At 38.9% G+C, this 23,793-nt stretch overlaps 1 protein-coding gene across 2 annotated transcripts in view; it reads left to right on the forward strand.

Moving 5' to 3' along the window:
* The first annotated feature begins 761 nt into the window (after positions 1–761).
* The window catches only part of NRK (Nik related kinase), a 125,521-nt gene continuing 102,489 nt past the window's right edge, over positions 762–23,793 (forward strand). For both annotated transcript variants that reach the window (XM_013976175.2, XM_013976176.2), the window contains exons 1-2: positions 762–1,126; positions 8,455–8,520. In XM_013976175.2, the coding sequence (XP_013831629.1) occupies positions 1,070–1,126; positions 8,455–8,520 (123 nt within the window). In that variant the 5' untranslated portion in view covers positions 762–1,069. The remainder of the gene's footprint in view (positions 1,127–8,454; positions 8,521–23,793) is intronic.

A 23,793-nucleotide genomic window follows, 5' to 3' on the forward strand; every position in this document is an offset into this window, starting at 1 on the left:
GCTTCAGAGACTCAGACTCTTAACTCCCAGCACCTGTGAACAGGTGCGGTTCCGACTGAGCAGCCCGGGCCTTGGTACTAACTAGCCCAGGACTAGGAGAGACGTAATCCACCTCGAGGGGACTTCGCAGCGGTCCAGTCCACGCTGCGCTGCCTTCGGCTACTGGCCTCGAAGGCCAAGCTGCGGTAGCCCTGCGGCGCACTTGATGTTCTCTGCCGGCCCCGCCCGCACCGGGGACTCGCCTAGGTCGGATCCTTAACCCAGTGGTAAGTTATTTCCTTATCTCGCTTGATGGGTCCTTGCAACAAATGGAGCAATAGAATCAGAGCAGAAAGAGAAGGCAGACAACTAGAAAAGTCTCAAGTGTTTCGTGGAGAGTTGAGGGCGCGGGCTGTTTGGACTGTGGTAGGGCTGTGGGGCCCAGACTGGGAGCGGCGCGGAGCGGGACCAGTTTTCCGGGGCTGGCAGCTGCCTCGAAAAAGTTTCCTGTGGAACACCCGCCGGCGGGGGCGGCGGGTGCCGCGGCGGACTTAGGAGGGGGCGGGAGGGGGCTGCAGGGCAGGGGACGGGCGCCGGGGCCGGCTAGCAAACCGTTATAGTCCTTCAGCACCTCCCTCGGTCACTGGCCCCTCGCCCGCCTCCCCGGCGCTCGGTTGCCCACCTGGCGACGTGACGCTGCACCAATCCCCTTCGAGCTGCTCCCCGGCCCCCCTCCCCTTGCACCGCCCCCCTCCCCACCCTGAAAGAGGCGCACCCTGCCCCGGCAGACGCTGCGCTCTCGCCCGCGGAGCACCCTTCTCGCTCCGTGGTCTCCGGGACGGTCGCTCGACTCTTCTCTCGCCTTAGCCAGACTCGCTTTCCCGCCTCTCAAACTCCAGCTTCCCTCCACTCCTCGCTCGTTGCCCTCCACTTTCCCCTCCTCTTTCTCCCACGCCGCCAACCCTGATTCCCCGTTCCTTTCCCCGGCCCTCTCCCTTCCCCTCTCTTCGTTGGACTTCTGTACGCTTCCACCTCGGACTCCCGCGAGGGTGCCTGACCTAGTCGCCCGCTCTGGTTCCCCTTCGAAGCCATGGCGGGACCTGGCGGTTGGAGGGACAAGGAAGTCACGGATCTAGGCCACTTGCCGGTGAGTAGAGGACGCCCGTCGACCCCCTCACCCCCAAGGGGTGTCTTCTCCGAGTTCTGAGCATCCAGGGAGGGGACCGATGTCCCGGAGCCTGGCTTGGCCAGAACTTCCAGGAGACCGCGAGTGCGGGAGGGAACCCCCAAGAATGGGCTTTGGGGAGGGCGCCCCTCTGGGCCCCCGAGTCGCTCCAAACTCACGGAAAGGCGAAGGGCCAAGTTTAGAGGGGGTGGTGGAGAGAGGTGGCAGTGGAATGGTGCGAGCCACAAACAGCGGGCCCTTTTCCCAATGTGGCCTCTTCGGTCTAGTGGCGCTCGGGTTCTTGTCCTAGCGGGGGCCCAAGAGAGCGACGACGCGTGGCTTCCTGAGAGCACTCCTATGTCACCTCGCTGCCCCGTCGTTTGCTGCTGCTTCTGCCAGAAGGGATGCCCACTCTCGGCTTGACCTTTCCTTCTAGGTGACAGCCGGCCAGAAAATCAAACCGTTGCCATCTCGCTTTCTAATAGCACTTTCCAAAACCTTATTCTGCCAGGGCACTAATTACGTTTTGGTATTGCAGGAGCTAAAGAACTCGACGGCTTGGGGAAGAAGTGAATTGTTCACACCCCAGTTTGTGTTTAAATGGTATCGCGCTCAGTTGCTAATCACTTGCTAACTTTTTCTCGTGGTTTTCGTTTGTGGATTCCCCTTTTCCCAAACTACCCAGGTTTCCTCCGAAGTTGTAATTGATTGGTGAGCTATTATCACTGTCGTTATTAGTAGGCTTAATTTTTTTTTAGCAGCGCCGTTTATTTCATTGGCATCTGGTTTCTGGCAGATGTTGGATCCCACCCAAATCCGTTTTTCAAGTTCCTTTCTAGACTGGCATTTCACTTGCACCCTCTTGAATGTAAAGGGTCCCTGGACTCTCTGAAAGGCAATAAGCATGCACCCATGTTGGAAAGATGGCCAAGCAACTGTATATTTCAGGGCAATGGCCTGCTTGCTTTGGTAAAAGCTTAATATTAACCTTGAGGTTATAGAACTATTCAAAGTATCAGTGCCTTAATTGTATACATATTTACATTTAAATATTGTCTTATTGATGATGGCAGACTCCCCTTTCCCTCAAACACTGGGCATTCTCCAAGCTTCACCTTTACAATTTGACCCTAAAATAATGTGGAGGAGGAGATGATGCACACGGGTAACATTTTAGCAAATTGTTCTCAGCCTTTTTAAAAGGGAGCCTCAATATAAACATGTGGAATTACAGATGCATTGTGGTTATTGATGCAGCTTCATAAAATAAACTCACAGAATTTTTTAAAGTATTCTCCCACTTGGTGTATACATGAGATTTCTGGAATATGGAGGCCTCAATTGGTGGTTTCCTTTCTGAACAGCACTTTCATATTCTGACTAGATTTGCTCCCAAGTGTAAAACCAACGAATAAAATGTTACCCTCCTCCAACATCATCTGTGTATTGTGGAGGAAAGCAGAAAAAAACAAAAAAAGGCAAACTAGGGTAAATAAGGAAACCACACATAGATAGGCAAGCTGAAATAAACTCTTTTGAAAGCTGACTAAAGGTAGGAATGGGAAAGACTTCCTGGAAATGGCAGGGCAAGGAATCCCAAAAGCAAGGAGGAAACGGAGAAGGGGTTTGATTGCCACAAAAAATGGGGGGGAAATGGCTCAGACTAACTGACCCACTCATGGCCTGGGAAATAAGAACTTGGTGAGGGCCAAGATGATAAAGGGAAAGGCTGCAGTTTAGGGAAATATTAGTTTTCTGGGTGTTGGTGGAGGGGAGAAAGATGAGGGTAGTTTTTAATGCAGGTGCAGGAAGAAGATACAAAACCTCAGGGCACTGATGTTTGGCTCATTTTACAGACTTTATGAAAATCTCATTAAGTCCTCAGCTTCTAACAGTTTCTAAATTTCTATTATATAGGAGCCATTTTATATCATGGAGATCTTCACCATGTGAGCAAATTATGCCTAAGTCTCCCTTTGAATATCCATCCAGGTCTAAACCCTAAGAAACCAAGTGGAAGAAGATCACCCTCTTTAGAATTTCTTTTCTTTTTTTTTTTTACATAAAATTTTTAGAGATGTGAGAAGTTCACTGTTGCTTTGGTCACTGAGGTATAGATTAGTGATTTCTTTGCATTTGACTTATGTCCTAAAGTTGGTGAAGAAATAAGAGTAAAGAGGTCAAGAGATATCTAAGTTACCTGTTTGGAAGTTTGCATTTTGGTGCAAAATAGACATGATAAAGCAAGCAAAGAAACCTGTGTACACTGAGATCCCTTGTGATAATTATCCTCAATAGGATGTATATGAGATTTAAAAAGTTGGCATTTGTCAACACTAAGCATACCAACATGGCAAAAGCCAGATAATAAGAGGGGATTCAGACGTTAGAGTTTCATACTGAGCAAAACAGAATCATGCAGAGTATATAGAATATTTAAATACAGGTGTAGTTTAAAATTGATATATTATGTCCGTTTCAGGGCTGGCCAGCTAAATGACCACAAGACAAGGACCTTTGAGAGAAGTCAGGCTGGCTGTGAAAATTGTGATTTAAAGAAAGCGGTAGAAGTTTATTTGACACTTTTGATATTAGATATTTTTTAAAACCTAAAATAGTAAGCAACAATGAAAGCTGTGTAAACAGGGAGAGAGGAGGGGAACTGTACATTTTTTGCATAATTCCCTAAAGTTAAAGACATAAAATGAGAGAGTGAACATAATAATCAGAGAACAAGAGGTAAGTCAACTACATCTTCTTTGTTAATTAATAGGTTACTGTCATTTTTCCATTTTCGCCAACTATTGAATAAATATTTCCTACAGGTGAAAAACAGAAAATACAGAGATTTGTGGTTTGTGCTTCCTTTTTTGAAAAAAGAATTGCAAAAGCCTTATGTTTTATATATATAAAACATTATATGTAGGTGTGTATTTGTATACGTGTGTGTGTGTATATATATATATATTTGTAACCTGTGTGTGTTTCACATTGCCTGCCAACAGCAATACCTGGGGATATATATCTATATGTATACATATATATATATATATATATATATATATATATATATATATATATATATGTTTTTTCCCTAGTATACATATGCCACTCCATCCTTGGAACTGGAAACTATTTCTTCATCTCCAAATCTGGCATGTCTTTCGCTATGATAGTCCCTTTGCCTTCTGTGCCCAATATGGTAATGACATTCCTCACGACTGTGGCCTTGGTATTTGACACTGCCATGTGTAGTCCTAATCTATATTGGGGTCAGGATTAGACAGGCCTGGAGGACAGTAGTGGCAGAGGTGATCTGAAATAGTACATGATCCAAAAAACCATATTTGAATTCTATTAGGTTTATATTTAAATATAAACTTCCGGCTCTCCCAGTCTTCCACCACCCTGGGTGGAAGACCAAGCCTACCTTCCACGCTCAGTCATGAGAACCTTTCACTTTCTCAAATCCCTTAGCCTCCTATTTGGAATCAGTCTTACCTTCTAGTCCACAAGGATTGAAGTATTCAGCATATCCTCCATTAGGTATTCTTGAGCGTCACCTCAACACAGCGTTGTACTTCAGCCAGTTTCCTCAGTCCCCTGCCCCAGTATCTAGAGCAGCAGGTTTTATGTTAGTGCACCAGAACAGTTCTCAAGAATGAGCTTGGAGCCCATCCGCAGAAACGCTGTTTTCATATGTCCATGGTTGGGAATCTGTATTTTAAACAAGAATCCCCAGATGAGTCTCATGTTGGGAGAGTTTGTGCCGTCCACAGTTTCAGAAACACTGGTCTAGAGGAAGAGATTGTCCTTTTTAAATTTCCACGTGAATTGTGAAGCCCACTCGTCCAAGTATCTCTGAAACTTACTGACACTTATTTTGTTATATCTGCCATTTTCAGTTTCTCTATCCATAAACTATTTTCTTAAAGTCACTATTTCTAATATTTGAAACAAAAGAACAATAGCCTATGGTATTCCTTCTAGGTACTTGCAATCTCTTTTCTTTCTTTAGCTAACTACTGGAATATGTTCTGTGTTTTTCTTTTACTGCCCTAAATCTGAAATGTATTGCTACCTGTGTTGACCATTTATCATTTCCCCTTTGTTCTTAATTTCTGCTGTGTTTGATTCTGTAGATCTGTCTCTCCGTCTCTCCCATGACCGGCAAACACTGCCTTCTAGTGGTTCTTTTTCTCCCTGTTACCCTTAATCCCAGCCCTTAATAAAAGGACCCATCAACGTGATCACTTTCTTACCTCTTTTTGAATTCAGAAGACAGAAGTATCTCCCTAAAATTCTAGATTTCAGGGGGCAAACAGACTAGGACTTTTAAATTGCAGGAGTTTTCTAGACACGTTGAAAAATATAACAAAGTATAGAGTATTTGCCCTACATTTTACGATTCAAAATGTTTTAAAAATTAGACTTTCAGTATTACCTTTTGAGGAAAACTTTCACAAATTAAGGTTTCTTGTTAACTATTTTTTTAACCAAATGGAACACCGAAGTATATACTGAACCACCGAATATTCTCTAAATTAATATAACAGTCATAAATATAAAGATCTTTCCTCTTCTGGTTTTCTTATCTGTAAATAGCAGGGCAGAGGAGAGGACCAAGTAATCATAAAGACCCTGCTAGTGAGAATCTTTCAATTTCACAGTCACCAAAAAAAAAAAAAAAAGAGTTGACTTCTCAGTACTTCCTCCCTTGGGAGCCTAGAATAAACTTTCTCTGACTATAATTCAGTGGAAAATTTGATATAAGAAATTGTGTAATGTTATCCTAGTCATTAGCATACACCCCTCCTCTTTTTGCCCAGTTTGACAGTCATTTAGTTTTGAAAGATTAATGTGGAGACAGAAACAAAAAATCTTGTATAAAACTAATGAAAAAAATACTCTTAGAATAAATGAATATTAGATTTAGCTTCCATTAAGAACAGAAGAAAACGTTTTTAAAACCTTCCTTTAAGTATGAGCATGAGGAGAATGAATTTAAGATGTTTCAGTCATTTGTGATCAGGAAGAAATTTCTGAACAATATGAATATAGATAAAATGAGGCCTCCAAGAATTGCGCAGGCATTTTATTCTCCCGTTTGTTTTCTTAGTGTCTTTTTTGAGTAAATAGATACTTGAGTTCAAGTGTGAGTACAGTACTTACATTATTGAGGGCTAGAAAAGGAATTAAAGAAATTAAAGACTGTGTTCAAAGATTTGGAAATAAACATGTTCAGATAATGCAGTAATTCTCTGATATATGGTATCTTTTCTTTTTTTTAAGCTAAAATGCGGCCTCAACTATACAAAGAATGGTTTACCGATAAGAACCAGCTAACAGTTGATTCTTTTGATCAATGACTAGAGACTATTTCTCCAGAATTAATAATGTCTCATATAAACTCCGCAAAGGTCTCCTTTAAACAAATATGTTAAATTGATAAGATCTTTAAGCCAAACCTTAGGAATTTCTTTGTTGGCTTTTTCCCATAATTTTTCAATGAATTATAACAACGATATGGTTATTATCAAAACCCACTATACCTCTCTTTTTACTTTTACTATATTCTCAAAATTATAATTTAAAAATCTTTGTATTTCTGGGAGTGTTTCCCAGAACTGTTTTCCTACAATGATATTGTGCATATTGTGGCACTGATTTTAATGAGAATTTTAAGAAAGTAGCCTGCTAGCAATTGTCATATCAGTGCATTGAAAGCACCTGGACTTTCGAATGTCAGAATCTGATTTTTTTTTCCAAAGAATTTTAGAGCTAGGAAGTCACCTAACATGGCACCTTTATTTTATATATGTGAAAACTGAATCCCAGAGAGAGTAAGTAACTTACACAAAGTCATATAGTTAATTAAAGGCAGAACTGGGGCTAAACTTTCAATCTCCTGACTCCATCCAGGTGAATATTTGTTGATTAAAGTAATCCCAGAGCTATGCCATTTTCCTATGACAGTTTTGCTAGATTACACAAATATCATACCAGTTTAAAGGAGTCTATAATTTCAGTCATATACATTGCATTTGCTCAATAGTTTTTCTGTTTATCTCATATTTGTCACAGTGATAAAAATATTTTCAAACAAGGTTACATGAAGTTTGTGTATATAAAATGTGCTTTCTATAAAGCTTGTGAATTTCCAAGAATTTGCCAATGCTCCAGTTACTTTGCGTGTAAACTGGCATCTGCTCATATCTCATACATATTTTGCCAAAATAGCATAATAAGCTGCTAGGATAAAAGTTTAAGTAGTGAGAAAATTCAAGAAACCATGTTTTGTGGTGAAGAGGAAATTAATATCAATATTTTAAGGTAAGAAAATAATGTTTAAGGATGAATGCAGAAACCTCAGGAATCTGTTGATAAACATGTTGTATTTTGTCTTTTATGATGTCACATTTAAGGTTAAGACACAGACTGTATCAACAGTGAATTTGTGCCATGAAAACATATTCAGCTGATGTAAAGATTAACTTAAAAACAAACAAAAGCAACTCTTTTTTTTAATGATATTCTTTTATTGCCATGATGTTGTTTTGTTATTCATATTTAGAAGCAATGTTCTTCTAAAGAAGTGTGTGTGTGTGTGTGTGTGTGTGTGTGTGTGTGTGTGTGTTAGTTGCCCAGTCATGTCCATCTCTTTGCAACCCCATGAACTGTAGCCTGCCAGGCTCCTATGTCCACAGGCAAAAATACTGGATTGGGTTGCCATTTCCTTCTCCAAGGGATCTTCGCCACCCAGAGGTCCAACCCAGGTCTCCCGCATTGCAGGTAGATTCTTTACTGACTGAGTCACCAGGGTAATTGCTTTATATAAATAAACAATTTAGACTTTATAGCTAATATCTACTCATCGTTATATATCTACTCAATATTACCATTACTGTATGGTAAACTTTCTGCCTTTCTGGTCAGCACTCAACTGATGGATATGAAAAGAGTTTTTCATTGCAAGTAAATGAATTTCTTTCTACTTCTAATAGTATTTCTAATTAAATTATGAATATGCCTCACCTAGACATGATTGTACCAATTTCACAGTTTTATGATAATCAATTGTACAACCATCAATTGTACAACTATTTAATGTTCACACAATTGCTTTTTTTTAAAAAAAAAATAGTACACTCAGTCCAGGGAGATTGTGATAACTGTATTCTTTTGGTAAATAAGGTTCTTCCCATGGAAATTCTAAGGGAATAAGGCAGACTGAAAATAGCATTCTATACAGCTCAATGCTTAGCTGTTTTTCCAAGAAAATTCAGAAGTTTTATTGTACATTTTTGCAGGATCCAACTGGAATATTCTCACTGGATAAAACCATTGGCCTTGGTACTTATGGCAGAATCTATTTGGTAAGTGGACTTACATTATGTTTTCATTCTGCATTTACTAATGACAACAGTGATTGCAAGTCAAAACCCTACACTGCAAATCAAATAATGCCAAAGCATATTTCACTTTGAGAGAACAATCAAATTAAGATAGCTCAGTGACAATTGTGAGAATTATTATGAAAGAAATGGATTAGAAAGCTATAGTGAACCAACCAACAAAACCTAAGATCTAAACATTATTAGCAGAAAGTTAATAAAATTGCCAAAGGAAAAGGGAACTAACTCAAATAATATGTACTCAAATAAAAATATCACTTGTTTTATATTGTATATCCATACTATTCTGGTTACTCACATTCAACTTTTAAGCTGAATGTTGCAAAAGTTTCCATAGCATTCTATATCATCCTGTACACATGAATGTGCATATGTATTTGATAGTTTACCAAATAATCTAACAAGAAAATCTATGCATTTGTTCAATGATTTTTATATACCACAAAGTATATGACAGACACTGTGATAGACTTTGGAAATAAACTGGTGAATAAGCAGATAGTTCCTGCTCTTCTAGAGTTTATGGACTAGAAATGTATAAGTGATTAAATGAGTGTATGTGTATGTCTGGGAGGGTTGGAGGAGGCTAATTTATAAAAGTACACACATAAACAATTATATAATTGCAATTGTAATATATATCTGTAAGAAAATTCCTAATGATATAAAAGTAAAGAACAAGGGGGCTTATTTTAGATTGAAGGGTCAGCCTCCCTGGGGAAATCCCTGGTAAACTGACAGCAGGAGAGCAAATGTGAGAAAACCAAGCAAAGGTATGATTGTAGAGGATGATGCTGATCCATTCGAGGAAGAGCAGGAGCAGTGTAAAGGGTTCTATTGGAGATAACGGTGCTTTAGTGCCCTTCCCCGACTCTCTAATATGGTGAATAGACATTTTCTCAATCCTGTATAATGATATGTACAAACGCAGGATTCCTCTTCCCTAGGCATATCCCTCAAATACCAAATCACTATCCCTGGACTGATCCTTACTGTCAGCTGACCACAGGTCCTCTCCATATGGGTTGTGTAGAAGTATCTTGAAATGGGTCCAGTGGAAGGGGCTTCCTTCTAATCCAGACAAAGGTGCCCTCTGCTTGCCAAGCCTTGTACCCTTAGGGCTACATCTGCCCAGGAGTTTCATTTTAAAATTCATCTACCCAGGTAGGGTGGGGAGACCTTTAAAATTTGTACAAAGGTACCTATAGCACAGACACTGAGTAGTAGAAACAGAATTGTGGAGGAGTCCTAAAGGTAGAAAGAAACTTGGTGAGTATAAGGAACAGAGAAGGTCAATATTCATGGTAAGTTTTCTTAAGTCATTTTGACCTAACCTATTAGCAGAAACAATAAGCTTTAGACAGTGATGTGATACAGATGCAAATGTATTGTTTATGTTATCCCAGTTGCATCCAGACTGAACGATTAGTTAACAGTTGTGTGATCGAAGCAAATTTTGCCACCTTGTGGATAGATTCCTATACCTTATGCATACAAGTTTCTCTTCTCTATGGCACATTTGTCATATCCGTGGCTCTACACATGTTTTAATTCCTCAGGAATGTGTATTTAAGTGTGTGTGTATTTGGGTACTTTCTTTCATTTGAAGGTATATAGCTCTCTTCACCATCAGATATTAGGAATACAACCCTCAGCTTTATAAGGCAAAAAGCAAAGGTAAGGCTAGATAACACAAAAAGATGGTTTTTCATCAGCAGTCATCAGAATTGCGATGCCATAAGAAGAAGAAAAGTCAAGGGGGTAAAAGGTGAGTGTGCATGATAATTCTTTCTTTTCAACCAGGGCTTATTGAGGGATTGTTTACACTTGGAAAAATTCATCCTTGTAAGTGTACAATTTCATGAGTTTGGACAAATATGTCCAATCATGTAACTACTACCATAATCAAGATTTTTCAGTATCCATCTTAAATTACACAGTATACCTTCAAGTGATATTCTTCCACTTCACTGTGTGGTATCCCAGCTTGTATACTATGCTTATGGTTGTTATACATTTTGGTCTTATATATGATATAAACCCATACTACTACTACTCTGTTCTCTCTACTCAATACTACTACTTTTTATTTAGTCAGTGTCTTTTAGAGCAATTTAAAAGGAAGAAATATTATATTTATACTCATTTGAGCTATTTCTGGTATCATTTATTTGGTTAAATCCAAGTTTCTGTGTATGATATCCTCAAGCCTGAAGAACTTCCTCTAACATTTCTTATAGTGCAAGGCTTCTGGTAATTAAGTCTCTGCCTTTGTGTGAAAAGTCTCTCCATTTTCAAAAGATATTTACATTGGATGTAGAATTTGGGGTTGACAGTTACTGTTTTTCCTTTCAGCACTGTAGTAATAATACTCTATTGTCTTCTGGTTTGCATGGTCTGAAGTCTGCTGTCATTCTTATCTGTGTTCTTTTGTGTTTTTCTTCTGGCTGCCTTTAAAATTTTTCTTCTTTGTTTTTCAGCGTTCTAAATATGCAATGTATAGGGGTTTGTTTTTATTTTTGTTTTGTGTACATATGCATGTGCCTCTGTGTGTGTGTGTGTATTTTGTGGGGGTATTTGCCACCTCAGGTGACTCTGAGTTTCTGGGATATGAGCTTTAGTTTCTCCTTGTGCTCTGTGCTTCAAAGATACTCACTCAGTGCTCTCGTGCCTCCCCCAGAGGTATGTATATTGCTTATCCCTTCTTACTAGGGTCAGGAATATCCCCTGGAGAAGGGAATGACAACCCACTCCAATATTCTTGCCTGGAAAATTCTATGGATTTGCAAGCTACTGTCCATGGGGTCACAAAATATCAGACATGACTGAGCGACTAAGCACCTAGTAGGGCAGGGAAGAGTTCTCTGTTTTCCTGATTCAACCCCTGTCTTAGGCAGATCCTATGCCTCTAGGTCATGAGAGTGGGACCTTCTTACTTAACCTGCCCTTCTATTACTAGTAAGACACCTCTAAATGGCTTGGATCCAGGAATGATTCCTGTGCTTCCCCCAGAAGTAGGGGACTGAATATGTTTTTACATTTCCCCCAGCTATATCAGGTCCTCATCTGTACCCTGGAAGGAACAGCATTTGGTGCCCTTCCCCTAAAGCTTAGGGCTTTTACTCAGTGGGCAAGGGGGAGAGAAATTGGATATGGTTTCACATTTTTCCTACTGCAAGGGCTTCTCTCTACCAGGTCAGGACCATAAATATGTGGAGAAAAGCTTGTGACTGTGTTTTAAGAGTACTGCACTCTAGTGCTAGCCCATACTTGGCATTTAGCAGTTCATTAAAAATCTTTTAAAAAAATTTTTATTTTGTATTGGAGCACAGTTGATCAACATTGTTGTGTTTCAGATATACAACAAAATGATTCAGTTATACGTGTATCTATTCTTTTTCAAATTATTTCCCATTTCGGTTGTTACATAATACTGAGCATAGTTCCCTGTGCTATACGGTAGGTCCTTGCTGTTTATCCATTGTAAATATAGCAGTGTGTACATGTCAGTCTCAAATTCCCAATCTATCTCCTCGACCCTTTGTTGACCATTTATCATTTCCCCTTTGTAAATTATCTTAACTTAGTTAATATCTCATTGCTCTGAAAAGCAATGTTTATGAAGCTATCTAGCAGCACAGAACTATGTTTATGGTGTTACATATTACATATTATTTTTATATTCTGATTACAGTTATGTTAAAAATTTGCACATTAAAAATAGTGAATTAAATGTTATTAATAGAGTACTGAGATAGTGGATGTACATTTCTATATTTTAAATTGTATATTTCTAATGATTGTAATGTTATTTGTTCTTTACCTAAATAATATATATGTGCATATATATATATGTGTATATATATGTGAATATATATATGTATATAAAATGATGTATAAATACCTTGTACAACAAAATGGAAGCATGATAACATTCAAAATTAATGTCAGAGTGACTCATAGAGTCCTTTGCTTTTTCAGCTCTGCCAACCACATCCCCTGCTGGTGTTTGTTTTGGTTAAAGTCTCTCCAATGTCTTCCAGCTTGTTTCCAAGGCCTTGTTCTCTGGCAGGTTTCCAGCTGTCTGCTGAGGTCTGTGCATGTTGAAATGAAGGCTGAGTTGCACACTCCACATTGTAACCCTTTTCCTTTCCTTCTTTTTCTTCTAATTAAATACCTGTCTTTCTACCCTCTCCTGCCTCCTGCCAGTATAAACCTCACTTAAAATCGTGGGTTTTACTTCTCTCTCTTTTTAGGAGAAAGTGCAGTTCTTTTTTTACTCCGCTAGAGTTATAAAATGCAGTTTCCTTTTCACCTTTAAATTCTGGTCTCATAGCTGAAGAATTGTCATTCAAATTGGAAGAATCCTTAGAATTTGCCCATGTGAGACCATATTAACAAAAAGAAATTATTTTGAAACTTTTTTTAATGGTACTATTAAAACTAGACAGTTTCCCAAAGATCAATATACCCAGAGAGACTGTAGTTATTCTATGGAATACGGAATATTAAGACAGAGACCAAGACCTTTTAGGATAGCTCAGTGGGTGGCAACCTGACCCTCCCGTTAACTGACACAATACTTGTAGACTGACTTTTCTGGGCCTATTTCCTCAAGTATAAAATAAATCTATTTGACTAGATAATCTCCAGCATTTTTTTTTTGGGGGGGAGCTCTTCAACAATACACCTAGCGCAGTGCCTGGAACTCAATAAAATGGAAACTTATTCTTAGTGTTATGAACATAGTAAAAACTATCCTATAGTTCTTTCACCACCTTGCAAAATAGAAGCTGATTATTGGCTGTTAGTTGGAGAAGTTACTCATTGCACCAAATACAGTGTGTTTCCATTCTTTCCTCCACTTTACTACCTGATGCCAAGACCTAATATTTAGCTCAGTAACTACTATGATATCCAATGCAAAGGTAAAACTGTGTTCAGTCAGTTCAGTCGCTCAGTCGTGTCCGACTCTTTGTGACCCCATGGACTGCAGCACGCCAGGCCTCCCTGTCCATCACCAACTCCCAGAGTTCACTCAGACTCATATCCATTGAGTTGGTGATGCCATCCAACCATCTCATCCTCTGTCGTCCCTTTCTCCTCCCGCCTTCAACTTTCCCAGCATCAGGGTCTTTTCCAGTGTGTCAGTTATTCGCATCAGGTGGCCAGAGTATTGGAGTTTCAGCTTCAGCATCAGCCCTTCCAGTGAATACTCAGGACTGATTTCCTTTAGGATCGACTGGTTGGATCACCTTGCAGTCCAAGGGACTCTCAAGAGTCTTCTCCAACACCACAGTTCAAAAGCATCAGTTCTTCAGTGCTCAGCTTTCGTTATAGTCCAGCTCTCACATCCATACATGACTACTGGAAAAACCATAGCTTTGACTAGATGGACCTTTGTCAGCAAAGTAATGTCTCTGCTTTCTAATATGCTGTCTAGGTTGGTCATAACTTTTCTTCCAAGGAGCAAGCATCTTTTAATTTCATGGCTGTAGTCACCATCTGTAATGATTTTGAAGCACCCCCCAAATAAAGTCTGTCACTGTTTCCATTGTTTCCCCATCTATTTGCCATGAAGTGATGGGAATGTTTCTTGAATGTTGAGTTTTAAGCCAGCTTTTTCACTCTCTTCTTTCACTTTCATCAAGAGGCTTTTTAGTTCTGTGTTACTGTTACCTAACAGCATTTTGTTACACAGAATACTATTGAGGTAAGACAATGAACTGAATTGCCAGAGTGAACCAGTTTGCCTTGATCTTCATGAAGTCTTGACTATACTTCTAACCGTAATCATCTGTTCCCATGTTGCCATTTGCAGGTGATGAGGGCAGGAAAAGGAGTGGGAAAAGGTTCAAGGTGGTTATTTCAGGCAAGGGAATAATTCACCTGAGATAGGGTGAAACTTTACAATTGGTCCTAGAGCTTAATTTTCACTTGTCCCTGATGCCTAGTTGGAACTCAGTTACTGTTGGTGGAAGGAATAGATGGTGTCAAATATCTTATTATTGTAAAACTTAAAAACATAATGGGCATAAGTAAGCATCCGTCCTTGAGAGATCTTACAGCAGTCACCTGTCCCTTGGTACTCAATGGATTAAGTCAGATATAGAAGGTATGGGTGGCATTACAATGATGAGCAAATTCCCAAATTGCTTGCTCTCTGGAAGTGTGCTGTTGAATATGGCAATTCCTTTTTCTTTTTCTTTTCTTTTCCTTTTTTTAGTTCTTTTTTATTTTTTTACTTTACAATATTGTATTGGTTTTGCCATACATCAACATGAATCTGCCACAGGTATACACGTGTTCCCCATCCTGAACCCCGCTCTCACCCCCCTCCCCATACCATCCCTCTGTGTCATCCCAGTGCATCAGCCCCAAGCATCTTGTATCCTGCATCAAACCTAGACTGGTGATTCATTTCTTATATGATATTATGCATGTTTCAATGCCATTCTCCCAAATCATCCCACCCTCTCGCTCTCCCACAGAGTCCAAAAGACTGTTCTATACATCTGTGTCTCTTTCGCTGTCTTGCATACAGGGTTATCGTTACTATCTTTCTAAATTACATATATATGTGTTAGTATACTGTATTGATGTTTTTCTTTCTGGCTTACTTCACTCTGTATAATCAGCTCCAGTTTCATCCACCTCATTAGAACTGATTCAAATGAATTCTTTTTATCGGCTGAGTAATACTCCATTGTGTATATGTACCACAGCTTTCTTATCCATTCATCTGCTGATGGACATCTAGGTGGCTTCCATGTCCTGACTAGTATAAACAGTGCTGCGATGAACATTGGGGTACACGTGTCTCTTTCAATTCTGGTTTCCTCGGTGTGTATGCCCAGCAGTGGGATTGCTGGGTCATAAGGCAGTTCTATTTCCAGTTTTTTAAGGAATCTCCACACTGTTTTCCATAGTGGCTGTACTAGTTGGCAATTTCTTTTTAAAACACTGTCCAAGGCATCCCTGTTAAATTTGATTTTTTTTAAATCACTGCTTGACACAATGCTTTTACTCGGAAATCTCACCAGACAGGTAATATTTAGGTTTACTAGTTACATTTTCTGGATTTGAAGTTGGGACAGGGAGTGGGAACAGAAAGGCAGGAAAGAAATGTCCTCAAAGTGGATGACATACAATTTATCATATTTTAAATTAAGTTTCAGAAACATGGTGCTGACATTTGGGTTGCCTAGCCGCTAGACCTATTGGATAGGGGTTTGAGTATTTTTCCTTTTAGGCTGAAATTATACTGTTTATTTGCCTACCAAATGTCTAGCACTGTGAATGCTTTCTTTTTAGGTAGGAAAGTTTTCTCACATCCTTGCCATTTTGCAAATATAGCTCAATTAAGTCAGCCAACAAATATTGCTTGAGCGGCCGTAAAGTGCATAACACTGTGCATTTCATTATACATTGCAAGACTGACAAGCAGAGACTGAAGCTGCAGCTGAGTTGAGGCCACAGGCTTACTAGACTGTTGTGCCTTCCTGGTGCAGTATCTTAAGTCCAGAGCCTTTTCTGTGTTCTTCCTCCTTCCTATGACATCGCCCCCTGGTGATTATATGCCTCAAAAGTAGGGATTGATCTTTAAGTAACCCTCAGGCTTCTCTCGCATAGGAAACATAAATTTATCCATTAAATAAGTAATTGTTTTGAATGTTTAATTTTCCATAATACAATTAAAAATATTTATCGAACGTTCACTGTGTCCCAAGCACTGTGTTAGGTACTAGGTGCTGGTTAGAATTATCAGAAGACATTTGGTGGGGAGGGATGGTCATTTTTATTGATTTAGTTTTAGTGGACCTAAAGAAGGAGGTTATTTTCCCTATGATTGTAGCTCTATATTAAGGAGGGAGTCATGAAATACAGTAAGGAAAGGGAATGCAAGGGTGAAAGTGGGCAAAAGGAGGAAGAAAATAGGGATCTCCTTTTTTTTTTTTTTTCCTGGATGTGGAAAGTCTAATGAACCATCTAACTCAGACTCTGGGACTAAGTTTTTCCTCAATAAGAGAACTGAGGTTGAATATTTGCAATAAGGGTGAATGAACCAGCATACACTAAATAAATTGAGACTCAGGGGACCAAATTAGTGGAAAGTGCTGAGGCCTAAAGGCCTTGGAGAACACGGAGTATTTCTGTGTTGGCCATGACATCTCTCCAACTGTGGTATATAACTCAGTCTCTGAGTTTTAGGCTTGTCTTTTTTCCTTTTGTATTATATCGAAGTTTACTTCTGCCTCCTGATAAAATTTGAGGGAGGAAAAAGCAATAGTGTGAAAGGTGATAATAAAAGTCATATGTAGAATTTGAGACCTAAAGAGACCACAATTAAACATTTTCACAACTACTCTTATATATTCAATGAGTTCATAGATATGTATGGAGAGAAAATGAAATTCTATGTTTGGTATGTTGGGGTAATGCCAAAAAGCATCGTCTCATGTCTTCATATACTTAATTCAGTTGTTTTTCTAAATGAGTTCTACAAGCAGAGAAGACAAATTTAAGTGAATGGATACAAATATATATTTTTGAACAAAAGCTGAGACTAATAAACTATAGCATAGTGATTTTGTTCAATCAGATGAAAACATCCCAATTATAAAATGTAAATAAAATATAAATCTCTGTGTGCCGGGGAAAATAGTACAGTTACTTAGAAACTGATGTACAAAATTTCATGACTGGTGGGAGTACTGCTAAAAACATTAATGTACTCTTTGTCGAATATATTGAAAATCAAGTTTATTTTCCATATGTATGCATATATATTTATATATACTACAAATATACATATATTTATAGGATTATACATTTAAAATATACATTTACATAGACATACATATATAAAATGCATATATATGAATATACACACCATATATTTATATATAATTATACTATATAGGGACTTCCCTTGTGGCTCAACTGGTAGAGAATCCACCTGCAATGTGGGAGACCTTAGTTCAGTCCCTGGGTTGGGAAGATCCCTTGTAGAAGGGAAAGGCTACCCACTTAAGTATTCTGGCCTAGAGAATTCCATGAACTGTATAGTCCATGGGATTGCAAAGAGTTGGACATGACTGAGTGACTTTCACACACACACATACTATATAGAAAATTTTATATGTATATATATGACACAGTGGTCAGATTCTCAGTAAATTCAGTGAAGGTGATTGAAGTATCAACCGTTCTTTCTTTTGTTGTTGATCCTCTAACTGTTGGCCACTAGAAACTAATTAACTGGGTCATCACCACACTTCATGAAACAGATACTTTGGAAGATAGCATTTAGGCATTTCTAACTCTTGAAAATAACAGTGAACCCTAACTTGGTTTTAGGGCTTTTCAACATTCATGCCATATTTGTGTATCTGTAGTTAAGGTAGTTTTGTGGGTGATGCAAAAGTAGCATTTAGAAATTAATGTGCCACTATAGCTTTCTGGAGGTGACAAAGCAAAAGTTATTTAGCGACTCAGTTGTTTCTGACTCTTTAGCGACCTTGTGGGGTCTACTGTAGACCACCAGGGTCCTCTGTGCATGGGATTTCCCAGGTAAAAATACTGGAATGAGTTGCTATTTCCTTCTCCAGGTGATCTTCCCCACCCAGGGATTGAACCCACATTGTTTGCATTGCAGAAGGATGCTGAGCCACCAGCAAAGCCCTCAAACTCAAAGTGGCAGTTCTTAAACTTTTACATTCCTGGGGCTACATTAAAGGCAGTCTCTTACAAAGAGGCCTGTGAGTAAAATAATACTAAAATATCAAAGAATATCAGAATATTAAGTAGTTATCTAACCTGTACTCTTATTTTCTCTGCTCAGCTACACTCAGGAATTTGTATTCCTCCTCTACCAGAGCATGGAGAAAGAGAGGAACAATGAGGCATAAATTGTGTCTTTTCAATTGGAGAAATAATAACATGGAGGTGGTTTATGTGTAATTCATGCTGAAATAATAATAAAGCTCCTTTTAGGTATGTTATTTGTAGACAGAGTTGTATTATCACTAGGAAAAGGAGTTTGGATTATTCAGGTTCCCCTAAGGGAAAAGAAGATTGATTATATTCTAAGCACTGCCACTAACGTTTTATATAAATCATTAACTCTGAAGAGAAACAAAACAAAAATACCACCTCAATCAAAAAGGACACATCTGAGAGTCCTCATAGAAGGACAGCTTTTCCTAACCCTGAAAAAAAATAAAATAAAAAAAATTATTTGGTACACAAATTGAGTGAGTAAAAAAGATGGATAATAAAATGTTAGTCAATTTAGAGATAGTGAGCTTGGTGTCCTAAAAATTGGTACCATTAAAAAAAAAAGGTTACATTCACTGTGTTACACTGTGCCTAGTGCTTAATTTACAGTGTATTATTTATATCTCATAAGAGTGTTTTGAAGTAGGTACAATTGTTATCTTTAACCTCCCCCATCTCATAAAGAAGAAATTAAGGATCCAAAATTTGAGTTACTGAACAAAGCTAGAAAGTTGCAAAGCCAGGAGTCAACCCAAAATTTGCCTGGCCACTAGTCTGTGTTCTTTACTATATTCTGTTCACCTCAACAGGTGCAAGCCAGAGTAAAAAGTGGTAAAGTAGATTGGCTGATTGAAAAAAATATCTGCCCAAATATAAAAGTTTACAGGAAATTGGTGAGCTGAGGTCAGTAATGAAGATTATTAGTGATATGTCCCTCCAGCATAGCTGTTTGCATCATGATGGGCACTAAGGCATACTCTAGTCTGAGTGACTTAGGAGAATTCCAGAAGTAGACTGGGACAAGCAGATGGGCTTTATAGGACACTTGAAGCTCATGACTAAATCCCTACTCAAACCCTTAGAAGCCCTAGGAAGGCAAATAAGTGCTTGCTAATGCTTTACTCTAGTCCAGTGAGCAAGGCCAGAGGTATTTTGCTTCCGTTACTGCTCCTACCGGGAGCCTCAGGGAAGAGGGAGGCAGCAAATGATCATTTAAAATTAGTGTCTCCCAAAGATGAAACAGAACCTCAGGATCTTCTCTGTGGATGATTGGTTTCTGATTGGTGGGAATTTTTAAAATAAAATAAATAGATAAATAAAAATTTGTGTATTTTCTAATAGATTAATTTCTAGGAATATTGATGAAATTATATATGTATATATATATATGCTTCCCTGGTGGCTTAGCGATAAAGAATCCATCCTCCTGCAATGCAGGAGCTGCAGGAAATAGGAGGGCATGGTAACCTACTCCAGTATTCTTGCCTGGAGAAACCCATGGACAGAGGAGCTTGGCAGGCTATAGTCCATAGGGTTGCAAGGTCAGACACAACTGAAGCGACTTAGCATGTATATATGTATAATTTGTTTCCTGCTCAAGAACACAACTTCTCCCAATCTGGCCGGGAATAAATTTCATGTAGTGGCTAAGTGGCTATAGCTTAGAAGGTTAGAGGCTGGCAAAGGAAGACAGTTGAACAGGTAGATGGAATCAGATTTGGCATTGAGATGAGGTAAATACTAAGTGTACTGCTTAAGTAAAATTCTTATAATACCCCTTCAGATGGAGATGCGGGTTTCAATAGAACTTACAACTTGAGGCTTTCCTGGTGGTTCATTTCTACAAGAATTGTGTAGGCAGCGAATTCCTCCTTGTTCCTCCAAGTTCCACCTTGTCACAAAATAATGTGTTGCAATGACAGTGGAAAACCAGCTACGAAAGCTTGGAGTGTATGCCTAGGAATTCATTAGTCTTTAAAACTAGTTCACAGATTTCTTCAGGGGCAGAGACCAGGACATTTTCATTTTGGCTATACTTCCAGAGCACCTCATAAAGTGCCTTGCAGATATTAGGCACAAAGAGCATCAGGGATATATGCCAAGCAAAAAATTCAGTGTAAATGTCTTAGTATGTTTTCTATTGCCTACATTAATTTTCTCCTTTTTTTAATCACTGTTGTCATTCTACAAGTAGGTCTATGAGACAATTAGGTGTGTCCAGAAAGTCTTTTTGAATCACCTTTATAATCTCTTTGAGACTAGCAGAATACCTTCTATATGTGGGTACTTGCCACGATTTTTTGTGGGACTAAAAAGATGTGTACAGAAGTGACCCGTTCCCAAATAACACGTTTTATTGGGGGCTCTCTGCAGATGTGCCTTGATGGAAAGGATTGTCTAATGATACCCTGTTAAGCCAGTGCTGGAGACAGGTTGGCCTTTAAAAATTATGCCACCTAAGTAACTTTCTACTCTGACTATATAAAAAAAAAGGTGACACTGTGTAGAGATAAATATTTCCAAAGGATGGAAATATTAACCTTACTTATTTTTTATTACTCTAGGCTGAATGAGTCATTTAGGAAGCCTGAAAGAGTATTTTTTTCTTGGGGTACTGTAGTTTGCTGTAGTGTTTTTGGCACAGCCAAGTGTAAGGATGGTTTCAAGAGAGCCTCATACCTTCAGGAAGATGTCTAGAACATGTGCAAATATTTCCTGACTTGGAAGACTGGCAGCCATTAGAAAGAAAAACACATAAATAAGAGCTTACAAATGTCTTTGCTTCTCTCAGCCTTCTACCCATGCTTGCCAGTTGCTGTAATGGGGTTTTAAACTACCTTAAATTTTAGTGAGTTTCAAAAAATTAAATGCCCCCAAAATATTAAACTCTAAAAATTTTAGTAATGTGGATTTTGCAGGCCCTACACTGATGTATGGGCTTTCCTGGTGGCTCAGTGGTAAAGAATCTGCCTTCCAATGCAGGAAACGCGAGTTCAGTCCCTGGATGGGGAAGATCTCCTGGAGTAGGAAATACAACCCACTCCAGTATTCATGCCTGGGAAATCCCATGAACAGAGAAGCTTGGTGCGCTACAGTCCATAGGCTCACAGAGTCGGACACGACTGAGTGAGCACACACACTGATATATGTGTATATATACATATACACACACACACCTTTGTTGTTGGGTTATATTTCTAGTCCCTAGTCCCATGCCTTGGGAAACTCCCATAAGTCAGGGACACCATACATACATGCTGGATTTATTCCTTTTTAACGTGAGCAACATATGGTACCGAATAAGAGGTAGTTGTATCCTCCCCTCAGTTGTACTCAGGGCAGAACTAACAAATGGGGCTAGAAAGGTGCAGAGTAGTTTCAAAGAAGTGAGAAGCAGAGTGGTGATACTTTTAGGGAGCAGAGTCTATGTCTACCCCAGCAAGCACAATGTGAAAATTGGTTTGACTGATTTCTTCACCACCACCACCATTCCCCTCCAAAAATACACTGACAGAATTAGTTGACTGGTTATTTAACAGGAATTACCCAAATGTTGTTGGCATCTAGTATGCATAACCTTACTAAAATTGAAAATAGATGTTTTACATTGTGTCCAGAATGTTTTTTAGAAGGGACTTCTCAGACAGATCTTGATGCTTGGACATCAAGGGACGTAGATTGAAGGAGCATAACTTACTGTCAACCTACCTCCCTGAGGTCCTTCAGATAAGATGTTCCCATATGAGACCAGAACTTTCCAAATTAACCTTACCCCATTTCCTTTACCTTCTTGGATCTGGCAGTTGCATGAAAGGTGAGTTGGGCTGGGAAAGGGTTTACATAAATAAATTAGAATATGACCAATTAATTTATAAAGGGTAATTCATTTAAAGAAATAAATATCAAAGTAACCATTTATATGATTCCGTTGAAATTGAATTGTAAAGCCTTCCTCACTCTCTACAAATCAAGAGAGTTTGTATTTTTTTAAAAAAGGCAAATGATCCACCTTTCAACAATATTGGTAAATACAGTAATGTGTTCTCAACTCCTTTATACTTATTTCTTCTATATTTTCTGATTTTCTTTATTCAAATGTTATATTCCAGTGCCCTGATGATCAGATAGGGGACTGGGGGAAATGGAGAGTAAAAATTAACATATACACACAATTATATATAAAATATATAAAATCAGCTAAAATATATAATCAACAGGGACCTGCTCTATAGCACAGGGAACTCTACTCAATACTCTGTAATAACCTACATGGGAAAAGAATCTGAAAAAGAATAGAAATATGTAAATGTATGACTAAATCACTTTGTTGAATGTCTGAAATAACATAGTAAATCAACTATACTCCAATATAAAATTTTTAAAAGTTATTAAAAATAGAAGGGTAAGACAGAATAAGGGCTGCCAGATTTTATGAATAAAAATATAGGATGCCCAGATAAATTTGAATTTTGATAAAGAACATTTTTTTTTTAGTGTCAATGTATCCGAAAAGTATATACTTATGCTAAAAATATTTGTTTATTTGAAGGTCAGGTTTTACTGGGCCTAACCTATAGTTTATCTGCTAACCCTATCTAGAACAGCTTTTTCCTGGGTCACAGATTTACCACCCACCAACCCTGTGTTAAGAAATAAGAGAGAGATTGTCTTGCCCACCTGCTGTAGTATGGCAGAGAATGCCAGTTCAGCCTACCTAAGAAGCTGCCAAAGGGTGGATAGGAGTGGTCTTCTGGTCCCCAAACAGCTGCTACTCCTCCCTGCTTCTTCTAGCAAATGTTGTTTGGTGCTGCCTTCAAGCACCATAGCAAAGCTGCTTTGCTGGTTGCTGTAGGGGCCACAGAGTGCAGGTGTGTAATTTTCTCTTTACTGAGGGTCTGAGTAGAGGAAAGAAGAGATTTCTCTTTGACGTGCCAAGGAGAACATTTTGCCTGCTCAGTCCCCTGAGCTGGAAAAGAGAATCAATCTAACCTTTTTTTCTTACTCTAAAGGTGGAAGGGCACCAGGCTGGTAGCTTGCCAAGCACCTAGTGTTATTGCAGCCAGTATCGGTCAATGTTTGTTTTGTTTTTAGGTGAACAATCTTATGTTATTCTGTTTCACAGGCAGGGTATCACTGGCTCCAATTCAGAGTTGTTTCTTCATAGAAGGACCATTTGTGTTGTTAAGAGCCGCATTGCATGTGGTCCATTTCTTTTTAGAGTTGTGAGTTAAATCATTTTGCCTGTGATAGTGAGAGGTTGACCTGAAAGAAGGATACATAGGGCATGACTGATTTACAGTGCAAAATAGACACAGATTGCTAGCAGAGCTGTTTAAATCCAACCATCATGTCTTGCTGTCCCTAATCCCCTCAAGATGGCCCAGCGAATGTTCTCAAGGGCAACTGATACTTGCAAAGGAAGAATCTTTCTGTAGACTTTTTAAGATTCCAAAA

Source organism: Capra hircus, assembly GCF_001704415.2.
Source record: "Capra hircus breed San Clemente chromosome X unlocalized genomic scaffold, ASM170441v1, whole genome shotgun sequence".
Classification (NCBI taxonomy): domain Eukaryota; kingdom Metazoa; phylum Chordata; class Mammalia; order Artiodactyla; family Bovidae; genus Capra; species Capra hircus.